This window comes from Chrysemys picta, chromosome 8 (assembly GCF_011386835.1).
Source record: "Chrysemys picta bellii isolate R12L10 chromosome 8, ASM1138683v2, whole genome shotgun sequence".
Classification (NCBI taxonomy): domain Eukaryota; kingdom Metazoa; phylum Chordata; order Testudines; family Emydidae; genus Chrysemys; species Chrysemys picta.
The window spans coordinates 57,662,833-57,685,750 of record NC_088798.1 but is presented as its reverse complement, the minus strand read 5'-3'; the positions used below and the strand labels follow the sequence as shown (position 1 = coordinate 57,685,750).

Here is a 22,918-nt window from a genome sequence, read left to right as displayed (position 1 = left end):
CATGACAATAGTGCAGAGCTGTGCAGGCGCCGTGCTTCCGTCAGAGATGGCAATCAGTAAAGAGGGTGACACGGGTTTGTGGGATTTTGAAAAAAGGCACGCAAATTATGGGATACAGATGGCGTAATGGGATGGAGACAGTTGCACACTGGGACATTGAGCCCACACTCCAACTCACCCCTCCACAACTCATTTCAGCACCTGGCCCCATTATGCATTGCCAAAACTTCCCAAAAGATAGTCCGCTGGATAGTGGTGGGTTGCACACTGGGATCCCTTCCAATGGTGCACTGCACTGTACATTGATACAAGCACTCCCAGTGAGTATGCGCACTCCCAACACAAGGAGCCAAAGTATGCACTTTATGCTGACGTAACTTGCATCAACATAAGTTTGTAGTGTAAACCTGGCCTAAGGCTTGGATCAAGAGATTGGGGAAGGTGGAATAAACAGTCCACAGGACTTCTTGGGTGCATACTTGTCTGAAATTTAGCTGTTGGTAAGGTGGCTGCAAACCTCTGTTTAAGGCACAAATGGGTTTAGATAGCTATGCTAATAAGGAAATTAGAGATGTAATTCATTTGCCTACATCCCTGGAAGATTATGCTGCCAGCAAATGAAAATGATTACAAGCTTTTGCATCTGCTGTTATGAGGAGTATAAATTAGTACCCAATTTTCACAATGTAATTGCTGATTAGGTACAGTTGTTGGTGCAACACTTGTTCCCTTGACAGAGTCAATCTAAGGCTAATTCAGGCTGTTAGACATTTGACCACAATTAGGTCAGCTAGAAACGAATAATAGACCTTCCCACCAGAGTTGCATGTCTGCACAGTAGAGTGTGATAAAAAGAATCATCTCTACTCAGAAGAATGTGTCTATTTCCATTGTACAACTGAATCTTTGCTTTACTGCAGTGGTCTCCAAAGTGGGATGTGCGCAAGAGGATCTATTGGGGGGTGCAGCAGGAGGAGCGCCGCTGGAGCAGCGCCGCCGGAGCAAAAGGGCGGCGAGGCAGGAGGAGCGCCACTGGAGGGGAAATAAAAAAAAAGGGAAGCCAGAGGATCGCCGCCCTAAGATTGGCCAAAATGCTGCCCCTTACAGTGTGCTGCCCCAGGCACATGCTTCCTACGCTGGTGCCTGGAGCGGCCCTGCGAGGTATCCTTGAGGGAAGAGTGGGAGTTCCACAACGCGGAGGGGTTGACAGTGGTGCCCTCACTCATTCGTTCGCTTTCAGCGTATTGCGACATATTGCAGTTTACGTGTGCCTGGTTAAGTGGATTTACGGATTATAGCTTTAAAAGATTCCTGCAAAGAAACCGCGGATTAAAGATAATACTAATAATGCAAGCACAAGCGAACAACAAGAAAATGGCAGAGCTGACAGTTCTCCTACTCCTAATACGAGCTCTTCGTCAGCCACATTACAAAATAAAAACAATGACGATCTAATCAGATCTGACAAGAAGTGGGCCAAAAAAATTCAAAATTATCAAGAAGACTATTTGAAATATGGATTTACATCCACTATTGTTAACAATGAACCTCGCCCTAAGTGTATATTGTGCCTTGAAATATTAGCTAATGATGGTATAAAGCCATCACGATTAGCAAGACATTTAAAAACTAAGCATCCAGAACATGAAGATAAACCTCTACAATTTTTTCAGCAATTTTTAAAGTCATGCGATACTGAATCCCGTACTTTACAACATTTCACTAAACGTAATGATAAATGTTTAGAAGCCTCTCGAGGTTTCTTACTTAATAGCAAAAGACAAAAAGCCACATACCATTGGGGAAACACTTGTTCTTCCTGCCGTGGTAAAAATGGATGAAATAATACATGGAAAACAATATAGCGACAAACTAAAATGCATTCCTTTGTCAGCAAATACTGTTGGAAGACGCATAGAAAACATTGCTGAAGATTTGAAGAAACAAGTATTAGAACAAATTACGCAGTGTGGGAGATTTGCTATACAGTTGGATGAAAGTACAGATGTTCCTAACATGTCTCAGCTTATGGTATTTGCTAGATTCTGTTTCAATAACGAAATACACGAAGAACTACTTTTTTTGTGAGCCACTAAAGGAAAGATGTACTGGAGAAGATATGTTCTCAACAGAAAATGACTTCTTTAATAAAAACAATGTTTTATGGAAAAACTGTGTAAGTGTAACCACTGATGGAGCAGCTGCTTTGACTGGAATAAAGAAAGGATTCTGGGGTAAAGTTACAGAGACAGCACCACACGTGAAATTCATTCACTGCATCATTCATAGGCAAGCTATTGCAGCAAAGAAGTTGGAGCCAGAAGTGCACAAAGTGCTACAGGATGTCATCAATGTGGTTAATTTTATAAAAACAAGACCTTGAAATAGTAGAATCTTTACAATACTTTGTAATGAGATGGGGAGTGACCATGAAAATCTTTTTTACCACACAGAGGGTCGCTGGTTATCTCGTGGCAAAGTGCTTAAAAGAGTTGTCAAACTTAAAGATGAGTTATGCATTTTTCTTTTACAAAAAGACAAGTGTTCCAAATTTGCTGACCTTTTCTGTGATGACAAGTGGCTGTCAGTAGTATGCTGCCTAGCAGATATTTTTGAAAAAATAAACACACTCAATCTGTCCCTTCAAGGTAAAGGTGAAGTTTTAACAATGAGTGAGAAAGTAACTGCTTTTCGAAAGAAACTCGTGCTATGGAGAGAGCATTTTGAAAACGGATGTTTGGAAATGTTTCCATCGTTATGTGATTTTGTTGCCGAAAACGATGTAAGTGTGTCATCTATAAAAACTCTGATATCTGCACACTTAAAAAACTTGGAAACAGAATTTTCTAACCTGTTTAAAAATCTTCCAAGCAAAGAGTTTCAGTGGGTTTTGAACCCATTTGTTAAAAATATAATAATGCAACACCTTCTGATTAGTTTGCAAGAACAACCGATTGACATCAGGGAAGATGGAAATTTATTAGCCGAATTTCAACAAAAACCTTGGCATAATTGGTGGATGGGATTGAAAAATGAGTATCATGATTTAGTAAGTGCAACCAAGGATGCACTTCTTCCATTTGGATCTACATATCTTTGTGAGGCATCTTTTTCAGCTATGACAGCAATTAAAACCAAGGTGTGAAATAAACTGAATTTAGAACCACAGCTTCGAATCGCTGTATCACAAAGTGTTAAACCAAGATTTTCAGAAATAATGAAGCATATTCAATCACATTGCTCTCACCAAAAAATATTATTATTAATAATATTTTTTTTTGTGAGAGCAAAAAGGGTTTTATACGGTTAATAAATAAAATAAAATAATTTTTAAAAAAAATATTGTTTATTTCATCTTTATCTCATCCTTTTTAACTTCTATTTTTGTGTATGTTTTATAATGTACATAATATAGTATTACAGTAGTACATGTATATCATTTATACATAAATAAATATACATATATTGGGGGTGCGTGCTCAAAAAATTTTTACTGATAAGGGTGCACGATCAAAAACATTTTGAGACCACTGCTTTACTGTATAAATTCTATGGTGTTTTCTGTTAATATTAGTCTTTATTTCTGTCATAACTATAAAGGGAAGGGTAACAACCCTCCTGTGTACAATACTATAAAATCCCTCCTGGCCAGAGACACCAAAATCCTTTTACCTGTAAAGGGTTAAGAAGCTCAGGTAACCTGGCTGACTCCTGACCCAAAAGACCAATAAGGGAACAAGATACTTTCAGATCTTGGGGAGGGGGAAGGCTTTTGTTTGTGCTCTTTGTTTTGGGAGTTGTTCGTTCTTGGGACTAAGAGGGACCGGACATCAATCCATGCTCTCCAAATCTTTCTGAACAAGTCTCTCATATTTCAAACTTGTAAGTAACAGCCAGGCAAGGCATGTTAGGTTTATCTTTGTTTTCTCAACTTGTAAATGTTCCTTTTGCTAGAGGGTTTACCTCTGTTTGCTGTAACTTTGAACCTAAGGCTAGAGGGGGTTCCTCTGGGCTCTTTGAATCTGATTACCCTGTAAAGTTATTTTCCATCCTGATTTTACAGAGATGATTTTTACATTTCTTTCTTTAATTAAAAGCCTTCTTTTTAAGAACCTGATTGATTTTTCCTTGTTTTAAGATCCAAGGGCGTTGGATCTGGACTCACCAGGAATTGGAGGGGGAAAGGAGGGGGAATGGTTAATTTCTCCTTGTTTTAGTTTGGATCGGTGTTCAGGGCTGCCCAGAGGGTTCAGGGGGCCTGGGGCAAAGCAAGTTTGGGGGCCCCTTCCATAAAAAAAAGTTGCAATACTATAGAATACTATATTCTCGTGGGGGCCTCTGTGGGGCCTGGGGCAAATTGCCCCACTTGCCCCCCCGCCCCCCCCGGGCGGCCCTGTTGGCATTCACCAGGAAATTGGTGGAGAAGTCTCTCAAGGCTACCCAGGGAAGGGTTATAGTATTTGGGAGGGAGATATTCTGGGGGGGAGGTAGACAGAGTTTCCCAAATGACTCAAATAATTTGGGTGGTGGCAGCAAAACCAGATCTAAGCTGGTAGTTAAGCTTAGAGGTTCTCATGCAGGTCCCCACATCTGTACCCTAGAGTTCAGAGTGGGGAAGGAACCGTGACAATTTCTCACTGACTTGCTGACCAATATTATCTTGTTTCCTTGTACTCCCCTGTCTGTCTGTATCGATCTGTCATTTATTGTTTTATACTTAAAGTGTAAGCTCTTTGGGGCTGGGATGTCTTTTTGTTCAGTGTGTGGCCAGTGCCTAACACAATGGGTAGGGCCCTACCAAATTCATAGCCATGAAAAATGTATCATGGACTGTGAAATCTGGTATCCCCCCGTGAAATCTGGCCTTGTGTGCTTTTACCCTGTAGTATACAGATTTCACAGAGGAGACCAGCGTTTCTCAAAGTGAGGGTCCTGACCCAAAATGGAGTTGCAGGGGGTTCACAGTATTGCCACCCTTACTTCTGTACTGCTGCCTTCAGAGCTGGGCGGCTGAGAGTGGCAGCTGTTGGCTGGGCGCCCAGCTCTGAAGGCAGCACCCCACCAGCAGCAGCACAGAAGTAAGGGTGGCAATATCATACCATACCACTCTTACTTCTGTGCTGTTGCTGGCGGTGGCTCTGCCTTCAGAGCTGGGATCCTGGCCAGCAGCTGCCGCTCTCCAGGTGCCCAGCTCTGAAGGGAGCGCCACTGCCAGCAGCAGTGCAGAAGTAAAGGTAGTAGTATCTCAACCCTCCCTACAATAACCTTGTGAACTCCCCACAATTCCTTTTTGGGTCAGGAACCCTACAATTAAAACACCATGAAATTTCAGGTTTAAATAGCTGAAATCATGAAATTTTTCTATTTTTAAAATCCTATGACTGTGAAATTGACCAAAATGGTCCGTGAATTTGGTAGGGCCCTAACAATGGGGTCCTGATCCATGACTAGGGCTGATAGATGCTATGGCAATACCGATAATACTAATTTAAAAAAATCAAGACACTTACTTAGTCTCTTATTTTGAAAATCTTGGATCCTTGAAAACCTGAATCCTTGCTGTCCTGTTGATTGATGAGGGATATGTATTGTATAGATGGAGCTTCTCTACCTACATGTTAGCAGCAACGCATGAGAGATATTTGTGGCAGTATGCCAGGCCACTTTAAAAAAGTACAGCTAGTGCTTTGTAGCATAATGCAGGATGGTGTGAGGGCATACTACCCCAATGCAGTCCAATGCATTGAGACAAAATTACCTCTATATCATTATTATGGACCACTACAGTCAAGGGCAGATTTAAGGGTTAGAGCATGGTCAGAAAACATGCTTAATGGTCCCAATGGTCATGTCACCTTAGACTTTTTAAAGGTAAAAAGTTTTTTAACAAATCACCGGACTAAACAAAAGCAGAAGCTCACCTAAATTGTGTTGGCATGCATATGTCCAATTATTGGAACCTCATATCACAGCAACACTTTTCCTTGGCAAATTGTTCTAATGATGCTGTTCAGTTCCAACTTTGCTGTCTTGTCTCCCTCAGTTGCAAGCAGAGCAAGGTGTTGGTGATAGTGTCAAATGCATGTAGTTTTTGACATGTCTTAATGTGCTCATTGCCTGTTCAGTAGTATGGTGAGAAAGTCAACACAACATTTCCATTTCTGGTAAAATATCATCAAGAGAATTTGATACTGTGAAATTCAAGTAGCCCAGGACTTCAAGTGACAAAATGAACACCTCTGTGTCCTTGGTTCACGATATTATGTCTTTCAAGATGTATTATTTTACCAAGTCTGAAGAAAAATATTAATATTTTCCCCAAATGTTTAAGAACTTCCCCCTTTGACTCTTCTAAAGTTTTTATTTTGAAGTTGCCTGGGATGGAGGAAATCAAATAGGCAGCTACCTCTTGAAATCCCTCATATTGAGATTTTAGTTCCCTGATCATATTGTCGAAGACCTCAAAATATTTCCTTCAATGATTATCCTTTGTTTCTAACACAGAATCATGTGCAAATTTATCAGCCATGTGGCATACGCATCTCTTCTTGTGGCTTGATTAGTTTGCATTTTCAAAACCCATTGCTTCCCACCTTTTCTGAGATTATTTTACAATTTCCTCTTTTTCTTCAGTTCTGAGTTCACTGAGCTCACTCACTGTGCTCTCAAATGTCTGGAGGATTTAGAACAGGTCAGTTTCCTTTGAAGGATTCCAAAGGCTACAGACAGGATAACTAAGATCCTGTACCTCCATAACAAATTGAGGTGTAACATCGAAGACATCAAAGACAATTTGCTTTTTGCTCAACATATGTCCTCACTACTCCTGCTTTCAGTGACAGTTTCTTCTTCCAGGCATTCAATTATTCTCTGAAAATTTACTGTCATTGCCTTCATTTGAGCTGCGCATCTAGTCTTTCAGAGTGCCTTTAGATGTAAAGGTCTCTCGTTCTTCAGAAGCCTGTTCAATTTTATCTGCTGTATTAATGCTGTCAACTTTTTCAGGGGCCTGAAGTGCATCATCAAGTTCCTCTTCCCTTTGCAAAACTGTACTCTCTCAAGCAAGAATTTGAAGATAAAGATTATTTTTACATGTAATCATCAGTTTTTCCCACTGACAGTTAAAAGTCTTTGAAATAGGTACACCTAGGGCCGACTCCAGCTTTTCTGCCGCCCCATGCGGGGGGAAAAAAAAAAAAAAAAAGATGAGTGGCGGCACTTTGGCGGCAGCTCAATTGTGCCGCTTCTTCGGCAGCGGGTCCTCCCTCTCTTCCTCTTCGGCGGCAATTCAGCGGCAGCTCAAAGAGGAAGAGAGGGAATGAGGGACCCGCCGCCGAATTCCCGCCGAAGATCCAGATGTGCTGCCCCGATAACGGACAGAGTGCCGCCCCTTTGAATTGGCTGCCCCAAGCACCAGCTTCCTACGCTGGTGCCTGGAGCCGGCCCTGGGTACACCTCTACCACGATATAACATGGTCCTCAAGAGCCAAAAAATCTTACCACGTTATAGGTGAAACCGCATTATATCGAACTTGCTTTGGCCTTCGATTGACAGACACCGATCCCCAGCTCTCTGGTCCCCAGCTAGTTTTCAGAGCTCTTAGAACTCCTATTCTAGGCCGAGGGACCAGCATGGCGGCAGCTGTGACCACAGCGGGTCTGAGTTACACAGCGGCTACCCCTGGGCTGTTTGCTGCAATCTTGCTCTAGACAGGGAAAAGGGAAGTCCTGTTTTCCTGCCCCTGGAGATCCCCACACGCAAGGGCTCAGTCTCTGTCTTCTCTCTCCCCTCCCTGCTGGGTGAGGTGGCTCCTCAGTCCTGCCTCCCTGCTGAGGGCCGTGCTGGCTGGCTGCGGCCTTTGCTATGTCAGCAGCAGGGACCATGCAGCCTGACTCCTCGATGGGGAGCTGGGCCCTGTGGGGTGGGGTGAGGCTCGGGTGGGGCGCTGCATCGGCAGCTCCCATGTCTCTCCTACTGTGCCCTTCTGCTGCGCCCCACCGCCGCCGCCCCGCATTGCTGATAGATGCGGGAACTGGGTGAGCCTGGCCCTGCAGGTGGCTGCTCCGGAAGCATGTCCGACATGGTGGCAAAATAACGAGCTCTGTGCAGGTAGAGACGGGTCCGCTCACGAGTGCTGGCGCCTTGCTGCTGGGGGCTGACGGGCTGCTACCTAGAGGACTCCACTCCCGACTGTCTTGGGCTGGCTGGTGCATCCTGTACCTGCCCGTGCCTCTGATCGCTCACTGCGGGGGGAGGGTTGTTGGCTTGCGCACTGGGAGTTGTTAGCTGAACTGTGCTGCCAAGCAGCGCCGTTGTCTTTCTCTTAGCCAACAGTGGCACAGCCTTGCCCCCCAGAGTGCTGCTTTACCACGTTATATCCAAATTTGTGTTATATCAGGTTGTGTTATATCGGGGTAGAGGTGTATATATTTCCTGCAAAGTTGCGAAACAAACCTTCAGGTCTGGACTGGTTTTCTGTTCAGCAGCATGCACCAAAACTGGGTTAATCTGACGTGCTGGACAATGGATCTATGGGGAACACACTTTGTCTCCCTTTTCTGAAAGATAGTCTCTCATTTTTGCTTGCAATCCTTCATGAGCTCTGGCCATAACACTGGCCCCATAATATTCCTGTCCAGACATGTATTTGGGGTCTAATCCTTACTTGCAGAATAAAACATTAATTAACTGGTCACATAAAGATGCAGCATCTGCCTCACTTACTGCCACAAAGCTTACAAAATGTTCTTTTATATTTACTTTTCTTTCTATATGATCAATATTAACAAAGCAAAGAAAAATGGCCATTTGATCAATATAGTTAATATCCATGTGTGATGTTATTGACATAAACTGGGACCATATAGATCATTGTTGCAACCAAGGTCCTGTAGTGGCACCCAAATCTTGTATAAAGGGGGTCAAATGGGGTGTCTAAGACAAGGTTATGGTTTACTGGTTATGATTATGCTGTCTATATGTGTGTATCAGTTTTGTAGTTGAAGTTATGAATATTGGCTCTATACTGTCTGTATGGCAAACTTATGCTATGCTTCTGGGTGACATCCCAGATAAGCTGAGATTAGCTCTGCCTAGCCTGCTTGATGGCCCATTAAGGACCATCAGCTATACAATGACAGGTTTCAGAGTAGCAGCCGTGTTAGTCTGTATCCGCAAAAAGAACAGGAGTACTTGTGGCACCTTAGAGACTAACAGATTTATTAGAGCATAAGCTTTCGTGGACTACAGCCCACTTCTTCGGATGCATCCGAAAAAGTGGGCTGTAGTCCACGAAAGCTTATGCTCTAATAAATCTGTTAGTCTCTAAGGTGCCACAAGCTATACAATGGACTCATTGAGAGAAGGCAAATATGCCTTCAGACTCAGCAAAGTATGCAGGGACTGGCCCATGTGACTCCACACTCCATTTTGCTGTAATTTTCCACAGTAAGAACAAAGAGGTGTTCTTACACCTGGAAAAGACTATATAAGGCTGATGCCTCATCTCCATCTTGTCTTCAATCTTGCTTCTGACCTCTGGAGGAACTTTGCTACAAACTGAAGCTCTGAACAAAGGACTGAGGACCCATCCCAGCGGGGGATGTATTCCAGAGACTTGATTTGAACCTACAGTTTATTCCATCACTGCTGCAAGCCTGAACCAAGAACTTTGCCATTACTGTATGTAATTGATTCCATTTAACCAATTCTAACTCTCATCTCTATCTTTTTCCTTTTATGAATAAACCTTTAGATTTTATATTCTAAAGGACTGGCAACAGCGTGATTTGTAGGTAAGATCTGACTTGTATATTGACCTGGGTCTGGGGCTTGGTCCTTTGGGATCAGGAGAACCTTTTTTCTTTTATTTGGGTATTGGTTTTCATAACCATTTGTCCCCATAACGAGTGGTACTGGTGGTGATACTGGGAAACTGGAGTGTCTAAGGAAATGGCTTGTGAGACTTGCGGTTAGCCGGTGGGGTGAGACCGAAGTCCTCTTGGTCTGGCTGGTTTGGTTTGCCTTAGAGGTGGAAAAACCCCAGCCTTGGGCTGTAACTGCCCTGTTTGAGCAATTTGTCCTGAATTGGCACTCTCAGTTGGGTTCCGCCAGAACCGCATTGTCACACCATGCATCTGCTGTGACAGTAAAAAACTTAGCTTCTTTGCAGCTGTTAAGTATGAGCCTCCTGGTTTCTGCTGCTAAAGGAGTTACAAGTTCATCAGTAATTGTCTTGCTCAAGTATTGAATTCTCTTGGTGGTACTTATATGTTGGGCAAAAGCTGTATTATGTCCGGCAAGAAGTGTACTGATGCTGAAGTAAATAGCACAATTATTGCTCTCCAGCACTTCACAGGGGCCCTTTAGGGGAGACGTAAATTAGCTAAAGTTCTGACTCAGTCAAGCAATATTTTTTGGTACTTCTTGCTGTTTCTTAACTCTTTCAGATGCTTGTTTATCAAACCCACATTGAAACTATGACCCTTAGCAAACTGTAGAGCTGCCACATGTGACTGCACATGTTGTTTGCTTCTCCCATGAACAGATATAGACTTTAGCATATTCTTCCAATCACTGTTACCCGTGTTGATTTTTGAGTTTCTGTATCCCGAACAACCAGCAAATGTGACAGTATGCATAATCTGAAAGACATGGCTATGCGAAGCCATTTGATATGCAAATCTTCATGTGGTGCATTTTTCATTCTGTAAATGAAAAATGGTGGTTTGTAGGGAAAAAAGGAAACTGTTCATTTGGCATATCACTTTCGGTGGTCTGGCAAGGACCAATCTGTACAAGCATACGCAATTGCTCAGTTGATAAAACTGAGTCTTAAAAGCGTCATTTATCAGATGGGCCTGGGCAATGTCAAACCTATTTCAGCAGGAGATTTGCTTTGACCTGCTTCATTGTTGACCTGCTCATCTACAGGCCTTTTGGTTTTGCTTCTTTCAAGTTAATCTACAGGGTCTTTGGGTTGTTGTTGTTGTTGTTGTTTTTGGTATTAAGATCATCTTCTATGAAATCTTTGGCTTTGTTGGCTTGTAGCTCATCTACAGGGTATACAGATGTGTTTGTTTCAAGCAAAGTTTCATCAGCTACTACTACAGGTGGAACTTCAGTAGTACTGCACAAATGGTTTTCCTGACTTAAACCTTGATACAATGACAGACTTATGTTTGCTGAATAGAGGGGCCATTCTTGATTTTCTACTTTAGACTGCAGGAGTTGATCATAAAGTTTAGAAAATAATAGTTTCTGCTGCTTAGGATCTTTGGAGGCAGTTTGTAATAAAATCTTTTCTAAAAACAAATCTGTATTTGTGTGTATGGTTTTCATTTTCAAACATCTTACAGTATGAGATAACTAAGTTGGAAGTACAGGCGGCCTAAATAAAGTGTCTTTTTGTGCTGCTTAATTTATCCTTCAATTTGGGGCAGTAATCCTAAAAAAAATATTGATTTTTCTGTGCAGAATCTAGCAGAGAATGGCAGAATGAGAGTGGGGCTCGCTAGGGAGAAGCTGAAGCAGGAAGACACATACTTCTCCCCCCAGTAAGAGGAAGATATGGAGGCTGTGACAGGTTGGGTCACAGAAACCCCCTTGTGACTGCCACCCTGATGTGCTGAGACTTCCTCTGAGCCCTTTTACCCTGGCAGTTTAGGACTCCAGAACCCTGCCTTGTTGAGCCAGAAACACTAGCCTCCTGAAAACACAGACCCAGGTCTGAACCACGTCCCCCAAAAGCTGCAGACTTAACTGAAAAAGGCTTAGAAAGTGCTTTTGTCTCTAGCACCCAGATACCCAGTTCCCAATGGGATCCAAGCCCCAAATAAATCCGCTTTACTCTGTATAAAGCTTATACAGGGTAAACTCAAATTGTTCGCTCTCTATAACACTGATAGAGAGATATGCACATCTGTTTGCTCCCCCAGGTATTAATTACTTGCTCAGGGTCAATTAATAAGCAAAAAGTGATTTTATTAAGTATAAAAAGTAGGATTTAAGTGGTTCCAAGTAATAACAGACAGAAAAAAGTAAATTACCAAGCAAAATAAAACAAAAACATGCAAGTCTAAATCTAATACAGTAGGAAACTAAATACAGGTAAATCTCACCCTCAGAGATGTTCCAATAAGCTGCTTTCACAGACTAGACTCCTTCCTAGTCTGGGTCCAGCAATCACTCACACCCCCGTAGTTACTGTCCTTTGTTCCAGTTTCTTTCAAGCATCTCTCTGGGGTGGAGAGGCTATCTTTTAAGACAGCTGAAGACCAGATGGAAGGGTTTCCAGGGCCTTTTATATTCTCTCTCTTGTGCAACATCACAGCTACAAGATGGAGTCTCTAGCCACCTGGGCAAGTCACATGTGTATGAATGATTCAGCTTTTTGCAGGCTGACACCATTGTTTACATGTTCATTTGAACGTTCCCAGGAAAGCTCAGATGTAGATTGGCATCTCCCAAAGTCCATTGTCAGTTAAGTGTTTCTTGATTGGGTCCTTACTGAGAATAGTCCTTTCTCAAGAAGCTGATCAAATGTTTCACCGAGGCTACTTAGAATTAAACAAATACATAGCCAATATTCATAACCTCAAATGTAAAAGTGATACATGCATACAAATAGGATGAATATATTCAGTAGATCCAGGGCTGGCTCTAACTTTTTTGCCGCCCCACGCAAAAAAGAAGAGTGGCGCCCCCCCCCGCGAGCGCCACGCCATGCCGCCGTACCCCCCCCAGTGCCACCGAAATCCCTGCCCCCCCAGAACGCCACGCTGCCCGAAGCCACGCCCCCTCCGAGCACCGCACTAGCCCCCACCCCTCCTCCGAGCGCCAGCCCCCGTGCCCCCAGCGCCATGCCGCACCAGCCCCCGCCCCTCCTCCAAGCGCCAGCCCCCGCCCCCCCAATGCCGTGCCGCGCCAACCCCTGCCCCTCCTCCAAGCACCAGCCCCCGCCCCCCAGCGCCGCACCGCGCCAGCCCCCGCCCCTCCTCCGAGCGCCAGCCCCCGCCCCCCCAAGGCCGCGCCAGCCCCCGCCCCTCCTCTGAGCACCAGCCCCCGCCCCCCAACGCCGCGCCGTGCCAACCCCCGCCCCTCCTCCAAGCGCCAGCCCCCGCCCCCCCAGCGCCGCGCCGCGCCAACTCCCGCCCCTCCTCTGAGCGCCAGCCCCCGCCCCCCCAGCGCCGCGCCAGCCCCCGCCCCCCAGCGCCGCGCCACGCCAGACCCCGCCCAATAAATACATTAATAAAAACCTGAGCGCCGCCCCGGCCCAAGGTGCCGCCCCAAGCACGTGCTTGGTCGGCTGGTGCCTGGAGCCGGCCCTGAGTAGATCATAACCTTTGCAAAGATACGTTACATGGCATGTCTAGCATAAAACATATTCCACCAGTTATGTCATATTTACATTCATAAGCATATTTCTGTAAAGCATTATGCGGTGCAATGTCACAGAGGCTACAGAAACAAACTACATTTCCCAACAGCAGCTCCTTCAGTGCTGGAGCATGCCCAATGGCTGTGACCCCTGCAGGATGGGATAAGGAAAATTCTACTACTACCAACCACTACTGGGCATGCTCAAATGCTGTGTGGGATATTGCAAAGGTATTGGAGGAGAGGTTGGTGTGGGTCTTCTGGGACCTCTATAAAAATGGGGGCTGATGGCCAGGGGTATTATTAGGCTATGTCTACACTACAGCCTATGTTGGCACAACTTATGTCACTCAGGGGTGTGAATAAACCACCTCCCTGACCAATATAAGTTACACCAACATAAGCACTCATGTGCACAGCACTATATTGGCAGAAGAGCTTCTCCTGCTGACATAGCTTCTGCCGTTTGTGGATGCGGTTTTATTATGCTGACGGGATAGCTGTCTCCTGTCAGCATAGAGCGTACTCGCCAGATGCGCTGCAGTGGCGGTAGGGTTGCCAACTTTCCAATTTCTCAAAACCAGACACTACAGCTATGGTCCTCCCCTCCCCCTGCAGCAAAGCAAAACAACTCTGAGCTGCTGGGAGCAGTTGGCATGGCAGGGAACGGTTGGGGTGGGAACAGGGCAGCAGAGCAGGGGTGCAGAAGCAGGAATGAGGCTGGAGGGTGAGGGAAGAAAGAGTTTATTTGACTGTAGTGCAGGTAATATCATGTGGGGGCCCAGAATAAAAAACCTGCATCAGGGCCCATCTTTTTGTTCTTCTGCCATGAGCAGATGGGAGAAGGAGACGGGGGACCCGAACAAGGGGGAACCCCGTCAGCATTTGTGGCCTTGCTGACTGTTAAACCTGCCAGTGACTACAGTAGTATATATAAATTTGAATGTGAAATAGCTGAGTGCCACAACAATCCACAAAATAAAGGCTATATGAGCCAGAAATAAATTCTGGAAAGTGTTACCTGTAACAATGGATGTTACTATAACACAGAGGAATCTGTTACATTTGGCAAAACATGGAAAATTCAACTATTCTTTACAGTCTACCTTTGACTTCAGCATACATGTGTGGGAGTGTCTTGGACAAGCATAATGGTTTTGAGTCCCTCCCTTCCCCTTCAGGCCTGGGAGAGGATTCACAAGATGTGCAATTCAAAATATGATGAAACCAGCACTAGGTGTTGTCTGATTTCCCCTCTGTTGTTGTTACTATTACTCATGTTTATGATGGTAACCAAAAATGGGCCCCCATTGTGCTAGGTGCCATACAAACACAAAGTAATATGCCACAGAGTGGGGAAAGGGACTTTCCTCTTTGTCTCCTTCACCCGCTCCTGAATTTGTGGCTTCTTCCAAACTGTCTCTCATGTTTGACACAGCCTCCCAGATGATGTATTCCAAAAACACGGTCTATGTCTCACAATCATCTTAATCGTCTTCCTGTAAGTATTCCACTAGTCTCTCTGAGTTTGATCCAATTTATTTCTGAATTGTACCCACTTGTGTATTTAGGATCTGATTCTGTAAGAAAGCTCCAGGCATGCAGACCTCGATACCACACAAAACACCATTGATTTCAATAGAGCTTTATTTGAGCAGAACTCTTTGCAAGGTTGGGCCCTAGATTGTGAACTCTGTGAGGCTTGTACTCCATCCTCTCTCCGAAATATTTTTGTGAGTCTCCATGTGCACTTCTGAACTATATAATAGTTCTAAATAATTAAATGACTTCTTTTTTAACCAAAGCATTCTCTAAATTATTTTTGTTGTTTCTGTCTACAAAGAGCTGATAGATTCTTCCTTGACAGATTTATTTAATTTAATTATACAAGAATTGCAAGTGATTACTTTGGCTTGCAACTCTCTTTTTCTGGGATATTAAGGGTATTCTGTCTTGGCTTATATGATGACCAATAATAAAAAACAAACAAACCCTGTACCTTCCTGTTTTCATGGTTAAAGTAATAACAGTAAAACTTGTAATAGTGTGGAATTTCTATTTGTGTATTTGTGTGAAATTATTCTCATGAAAGAAAGCATCCAATTGTGTAATTTCAACAAGAGAAACAAGGTTTTTTAAGTGTGTGCATGCATGTGCATGTTTAAAGTAGCTGCTATCCAGGAGATTAGCCCAGTCGCTTCTTAATCAAATCTCACTTTAGTTTAAAACTTGCTTCTTCTGTAAAGCACAGAAATGTTACCCACTTCACTGCAATGCTGTCACCCTTTCCATTACTCAAACTGTCACAAAATACTGAGCCAGAACCTTCCTCTGAATCTCCTGCTGTGTTTTGTGTGGTCTTTATTTAGATTATAAAATGGGAGTAGGAAATGTCTTGTAAAAAACACTTACACTATCTCACTTCACATCCCATTTTTTCTACCTTAGGAATTGTGTGTGTTCATATAGTATCAGTCTTCTGTTAATGACTGACTTGCTCTCTTTTGTTCTTGTCAGAATGGAGATCTAGGCCTTGGTTATACTTGCAGATGTACAGCGCTGTGATTTAAACCTGACTTTGTGCAGCTGAGTAGGGAAAGCGCTGCAGTCTGTCCACACTGACAGCTGCCCAGCGCACTGTCGTAGCCACATTTGCGGCAATTGCAGCGCTATTGGGAGTGGTGCATTATGGGTAGCTATCCCACAGAGCACCTCTTCCCATTCTGGTGCCATGGGTTGTGGGAAGGGAGCATGGGTGCGGGGCATTCTGGGTCCTGTCCCAACGCCCCATGATGCATCGCTTCGCATCCCAGAAATCCCTTTGTTTCCGTCCACCTTTGGCGCCATCTTTCAACGGTTTCTGTGCAGCGCAATCTGTCTGCGGGAAATGGAGCCTGAACTGCTGAGGCGTATGCTGACAAGTCTCGCCAGCACGTCACGTTTGGCTGTCGAACTATTCCTTAAGATCCAAAGTGACAGTGAGGGTGAGGAGTCCGACGATGCTATCGAACCGCGTAACGCGTACGACACGAAATTGCTTGTGGCATTCACAGACATGCTCAGCACTGTGGAATGCCGCTTTTGGGCTCAGGAAACAAGCACCGAGTGGTGGGATCACATCGTCATGGAAGTCTGGGATGACGAGTAGTGGCTGCAGAACTTTCGGATGAGAAAAGCCACTTCCATGGGACTGTGTGAGGAGCTCGTCCCCACCCTGCGGCGCAAGGACACGAGATTGAGAGCTGCCCTGCCGGTGGAGAAGTGGATGGCTATTGTAATCTGGAAGCTGGCAACTCCAGACAGCTACCGGTCAGTCACAAACCAGTTTGGAGTGGGAAAGTCGACCGTTGGAATCGTGTTGATGCAAATTTGCAAGGCCATTAATCGCATCCTACTCAGAAGAACCGTGACTCTGGGTAACGTGCAGAACATAGTGGATGGCTTTGTACAAATGGGGTTCCCTAACTGTGGAGGGGCGATAGATGGGACGCACATTCCTATTCTGGCACTACCCCACCTAGGATCCGAGTACGTTAATCGGAAGGGGTATTTCTCTATGGTTCTCCAGGCGCTTGTGGATCACCGTGGGCGTTTCATTGACATTAACACAGGCTGGCCCGGAAAGGTGCGTGATGCATGCATCTTTCGGAACACTTGGCTGTTCAGGAAGATGCAGGCCGGGACTTTTTTCCCAGAGCGGAAGATCACGGTAGGGGAAGTCGAAATGCCCATTGTGATCCTTGGAGATCCCGCTTACCCGTTAATGCCATAGCTCATGAAACCCTACACAGGGAGCCTTGACAGCAGCAAGGAACGGTTCAACTACAGGCTGAGCCGGTGCCGAATGACTGTGGAGTGTGCCTTTGGCCGTTTAAAGGCCCGCTGGCGATCTCTGTATGGGAAGCTGGACTTGGCCGAAAACAGCATCCCCGTGGTTATATCCGTGTGCTGTGCCCTCCATAATATTTGTGAAGGGAAGGGTGAAAGCTTCACTCAGGCATGGACCTCTGAGTTTCAACACCTGGAGGCTGAATTTGCACAGCCAGAGAGCAGGGCTATTACAGGGGCCCAGCGCGGGGCTGCAAGGATTAGGGATGCCTTGAGGGAGCAATTTGAGGCTAAAAACCAGCAGTGATATCTAGTGCCCTGCACGGGAGTGAAGTGCAGTAGTTCCAGTCTTTAGAAATCAGTGTTTGCTAAGCAGACAAGCAGACTTGCAGTGCCTGTTTATTTCCTGGGCTAAGGAGTCTTTTACTTTATGCAATAATAAAGAATGTTTTCAAAGCCAAAAAATCCATTTATTGAAAAGAAAAAAAAATATTTATTGAAAAGAAACAAGGAAGTGGAGTGGGGAACGGTACAATCACAGATTCGTGTATGTCCTGTCTGGTGTGCTGTGCAGTGAGTGCTGCACTTCAGGATAGCTATACTGCATGGTGATGGGGGTTGAGTGCAGAGGGTAAGGGTCGTGGTTTTCAGGGCTGGGTGGTGAAGATACTGGTGCTGGAGGCAGCAGGTGGTGTGAAGAACACGGAAGTTGGGGAAAGTGGGTTGGAGGTGACAGTGGGGCACAACGGAAAGAGCTTTGGGACAAGGGCTGTAGGGGGAGGTGGCGTTTGCGGTACTGCTCCTCTTTCTGCACGGCTACGAGCTCCTGGCTAGCGTCTGCTTGTCGCTCCAGGATGCTTATGAGCCGATCCGTGCTTTGCCGCCGGTGCGCTGCGTTTTCCTGGTGGATCCTGCTTTCTCTCTCCCTCCAGTCCTGTGCTTTCTCATTCTCTTTAATAGATTGCTGCATCACTTCTTGCAGCATGTCTTCTTTGCTTTTTCGCGGTCTCTTCCTGAGTCTTTGCAGTCTCTGAGCAGGCGATAAGAGGGACGGCTGAGGTCTCAAGGTTGATGCTGCTATATAGGCAAAATGCAACATTTACCAGAGGCAGCATTGTTTATACCAGACACAGTAATGATTTCCCCCGCACTTAAGGAGTAGAAAACACACAGGGTCTATACAATTGCATAATTTTCCCATCCGAAACAGAGCACACATATCCCATGGGAGCCTCAAAATGGTGAGTAAGGGGGACTGATTGTTTCAGGGCTGCACTGTCCTCTGGGTTTCTGTGCCTTGGGGAGAGCCAACAGCTTCAGGGGGCACCTACACTGAACACTGTCCCAACATTTTCCACAGGAGTTCGTCCTGGACGATATCTCGCTGCTGAGGGTGACCTGGGAAGCAAGGGGGGGTCTTCTACTGCAATGCGGCTTCCGCCCTGACCTATATGCAGCTTGCCTGTGTGCAGCAATGGTCCCCTCGCGGCACAGTGGCGCGGACACGTTAGCCTGGCTGGGACAAGGACCATGGTGGCTCTCCTGATAAACCTGCGCAAGCGCATTGCACACGTTCTGGATGAGACATTCGAGGAGATTACCAAGGCCGATTACCGCGATGTGATAAACCACATCAATGCACTATTCCGCATCTAGGCATGCATGCCTAACCCTCCTCTCCCAAAGAGCCCGCACCGAAAAAATTCCTTCCCAGAAAAAAAAAAAAAAAAAACGCTTACCGGGAACCTGCTCTTCTGTTTGTCCTCCACCAAGTACCGGCCGCTGCGACTGGCTACCTTCCTCCTGGCTCGAGAAGAGCTCCTGGCTGCATGGCTCCAGGGATACCGGGGTGTCTCCATCCGGCCCACCACCATCACTCCCGTTTTCCTCCTCCTCCTCTTCCTCCTCCCCCCCCCACACCGGCTCTGAAGTGTCCATGGTGGTGCTCGGAGTGGAGGTGGGGTTAACCCCAAGTATCGCATCCAGCTCTTTGTACAATCGGCAGGTCGTGGGGGGAGCACCCGAGTGGCCGTTTGCGTTGTGGGCTTTGCGGTAGGCATGCTGCAGCTCCTTCACTTTAATTCTGCACTGCAGGGCGTCTCGGTCATGGCCCCTTTTCATCATGTCCTTTGATACCTTCCCGAAGGTATCGTAATTCCTACGGCTGGAGCGCAGCTGGGACTGTACAGCTTCCTCCCCCCAAACACTGATGAGGTCCAGCAACTCGCCATTGATCTATGCTGGGGCTCGTTTGGCACGTGGAGGCATGGTCACCTGGAAAGATTCGCTGATAGCACTTCACGCCACGCCGGGCTGAGCAAACAGGAAGGGGATTTTTAAAATTCCCGGGGAATGTAAAGGGTGGGTCACATGGTTGGTTACCTGAGGCCAGGGCAGTAGAGTTTGAACTGATGACCAGAGTGGCTAGAACAGGCATTGTGGGATACTGCCGAATAATTCTGGAGGCCAGTCACAGCGCATTGGGCAGCCACACTGACGCCGCAGCGCTGCAGCGGCAGCGCAATACACGCTATTCCTCTCAGAGACGTGGAGTACATGCAGCGCTGCAACCACGGAGATACAGCGCTGCAAATGCCTTGCCAGTGTGGACGGGGAGTGAGTTACAGTGCTGGGGGTGGCTTTACAGCGCTGTAACTCGCAAGTGTAGCCAAGGCCCTAGTCTATTGTTCCCACTCCTACAGGGCAATATTCCTTTCCTAGTAGCTTCTTCTAAATCAAATATTCAGATATTCAGACTCTCCTTTCTCTGAACTGTATGTACTTTTACTCATTAATTAACATAGACTACTAAGATAAAGCAACAAGTTAAATGCTAAATATGTTTATTGTACATGGGGCCCTGTGAATTCCATGACTGGAGTTTGGTGCGGAATTTATTGTCTGTTTATGATTTTAAGCTTTCTTTCTAAAAGAATGTTTCATGTCCTTATAGTTGTGCAGGAAATTTGTCAAATGTGAATCTCAGATGGCCCAAAGTAATTATGCCTGCCTGAATCTGCAGCCATCCTGAAACAATAGTTTTGAAAGTCAACTGCCCAGTTCATTCAAATGAGGCATTTTCTGTACTCTGCACTCTATATAGAGACTTCTGTCAGTGAAACACAAGCATCTATCTCCCTTATGATAATCGTAGATTGACACCTTTGTGCTCACTTGCGAAAATTCCTAGGTCTACCTGCTACCCTGCTCACTGTTGCTAACAGACATGAAAACCTGTCTGTTACTCTGCTGTTTCTTCCTATACAGTATTCTCATACACAAGAGAGACATCATGGCATATTTGATTTCAGTAAATCATGCAATAATTTGTTGCATTGCCATGGCTAATCTGCATCCTCTCCTCTTTTGTCTCTTATTTCTTTAGATGCATCCACACTACAGAACTATTTTACATGATCTACCCTTGAGTTATTTCCCTCATGTTAGCCTATTATGAAAAAGAGCAGCCACACTACAGAATAATAGTCAAGTGCTTGGGAGGGGGGTGTTACTGTAATGTCCACACTGGAGCTTAATTCCGTCCTATGTGGCTGTCAAGGTTCCTTCCCCACTCTGAATTTTAGGGTACAGATGTGGGGACCTGCATGAAAGACCCGCTAAGCTTACTTTTACTGCTTAGGTTAATTTTAAGCTGCCCCCACCAAGTGTTCCAAATATTTAGAGAGAGCCACTTGGAACTCTGCCTTCCCCAAATATCTTTCAAGTCTCTAACCCCCCTTTTCCTGGGCAGATTTGAGAATAATTCCCCCGCCCCCCCAAGTCCATACACCCCTTTTCCTGGGTAGGCTCAAGAGAATCCCCTCACCAATTAGTCCTGGTGAACACAGATCCAAATCCTTGGATCTTAAAACAGTGAAAAATCAATCCGGTTCTTAAAAGAAGAATTTTATTAAAAGAAAAGGTAAAAATCATTTCTGTAAAATCAGGAGGGAAGATAACTTTACAGGGTAATCAGATTCAAAGAGTCCAGAGGAACCCCCTCTAGCCTTAGGTTCAAAGTTACAGCAAACAGAGGTAAACCCTCTAGCAAAAGGAACATTTACGAGTTGAGAAAAGAAAGATAAAACTAACACGCCTTGTCTGGCTGTTACTTACAAGTTTGAAATATGAGAGATTTGTGCAGAAAGATTTGGAGAGCATGGATTGATGTCCGGTCCCTCTTAGTCCCAAGAGCGAACACACCCAAAACAAAGAGCACACAAACAAAAGCCTCCCCCACCCCAAGATTTGAAAGTATCTTGTCCCCTTATTGGTCCTTTGGGTCAGGTGTCAGCCAGGTTACCTGAGCGTCTTAACCCTTTATAGGTAAAAGGATTTTGGTGCCTCTGGCCAGGAGGCATTTTATAGTATTGTATACAGGAGGGTTGTTACCCTTCCCTATGATAGTGGCCCTAAGACTTCTGACCATCTAAGCCATATTCTCCTTCTCCTCCAGCATCCTCTCTGCTATGGTCAGAAGCTGCTTACTCAACATTAGAGGACTCCTGGGGAAAAGTCTGCCCTCAAAAAAAAAGTGGCCCTGGAAAATAATGAGATAATAAATCATTTTTGTGTTCCTTGGGAAAACCTTCTGCCCTTCCAGTTTCTGCATCAGAGTTAAGCAGAAGAAATTGCAACTTTTATTGGACCCTCTCTAGCTTTGTATGCTCCCTGGAGCTCCCTGTCCAGTGTGAAATCAGGGTCTGGTCATAGGTCTCTGCTAATGATGCAATCAGTCTCATCGTAGCACAGGCACAGCCATGGGGAATTACCAGACTAGGCACGGAGGTCCTGTTCACTGGATTCCGTGCTTGGCCAGCTCATATGAAATGACATCATACAGCTTGGCTGTTTGGTTCTTGCTCCTGAAATTGTGGGCCCTGTGAGCCTCACACCAGAGATTCTCTAATATCTTGGTCTCAGCCTCTGGCCAGCTGGCAGCACATTGAGATGAGGTTGTCAAAGGTATGGCAATTTCCTGCAATATCTTTGGAAGATCTGTGTTTCATTTATATATTATTGTGGGCCATGGATTTAATGTAATTCTATGGGGGAGGGTGAACACAGCCATCCAGAAATTAAGAAAAATGCAGAGGTGAAAGTGGGCCAGTACGGGCCGGAACAGCGTACCAGTAACAAGTGGCCGCTGGTACCGGCCCGTACACAGGCCATGTTAAACCGCTGCCAAGGCAGCGCTTTAACATTGCTGCCCCTTTTGCCCCCGCCCGAAAGGCCGCCAACGGAGAGGGGGAAGACAAAAGGGGCAGCTGCTGTGACAGCGTACCCCATAAGACTTCATGGGGGGGTGTTTATAAATGTATGTATGATATAACTGGAATATGTTTTGTGCTGCCTGTACCATGTAACATATCTCCGTAAAGGTTATGGTCTACTATCTCTATTCATCCTATTTGTACATATATATCATTTTCTACTTGAGGTTAAGAATATGGGCTGTATGCTGGCTTGATTTCTAAGTAAGCTTTGTGAGGCATTTGGTCAGCTTCTTTAGGGAGGAATTCGCCAGGTTAAGTACCTGATCAGGAAACACTTGGGGAACAATGCATCTTGGAATGCTCCAATCCACATAAGAAGTCTTCCTGGAGACATGCAAGATACCATGTGGACAATGGCTTCGGCCTGTAAAGACTGAGTCATGCAGGGGCATGTGACTTACCCAGGTGACTCCAGAACTCCATCTTGGAGCTGGAC

General features: G+C 45.4%; 1 protein-coding gene across 1 annotated transcript; it reads right to left on the bottom strand.

Moving 5' to 3' along the window:
* Positions 1–15,190: 15,190 nt before the first annotated feature.
* LOC135973235 (uncharacterized) lies at positions 15,191–20,956 on the bottom strand. Its single transcript, XM_065555660.1, has 2 exons — positions 18,946–20,956; positions 15,191–18,283 (listed from the first exon to the last, which is right to left on the bottom strand). Exons 1-2 carry the CDS (start codon positions 19,328–19,330, stop codon positions 17,742–17,744), a joined length of 927 nt encoding a protein of 308 aa, XP_065411732.1. The 5' UTR covers positions 19,331–20,956; the 3' UTR covers positions 15,191–17,741.
* Positions 20,957–22,918: the final 1,962 nt, after the last annotated feature.

Excerpts from the sequence above, each read along its gene's own strand:
- LOC135973235 (XM_065555660.1), bottom strand. The coding sequence starts at position 19,330 with ATGATGAAAAGGGGCCATGACCGAGACGCCCTGCAGTGCAGAATTAAA. Across the intron at positions 18,284-18,945 it reads AACAGAAGAGCAGGTTCCCG|CAGCATCAACCTTGAGACCT; the intron begins GTAAGCGTTTTT and ends TTGCCTATATAG.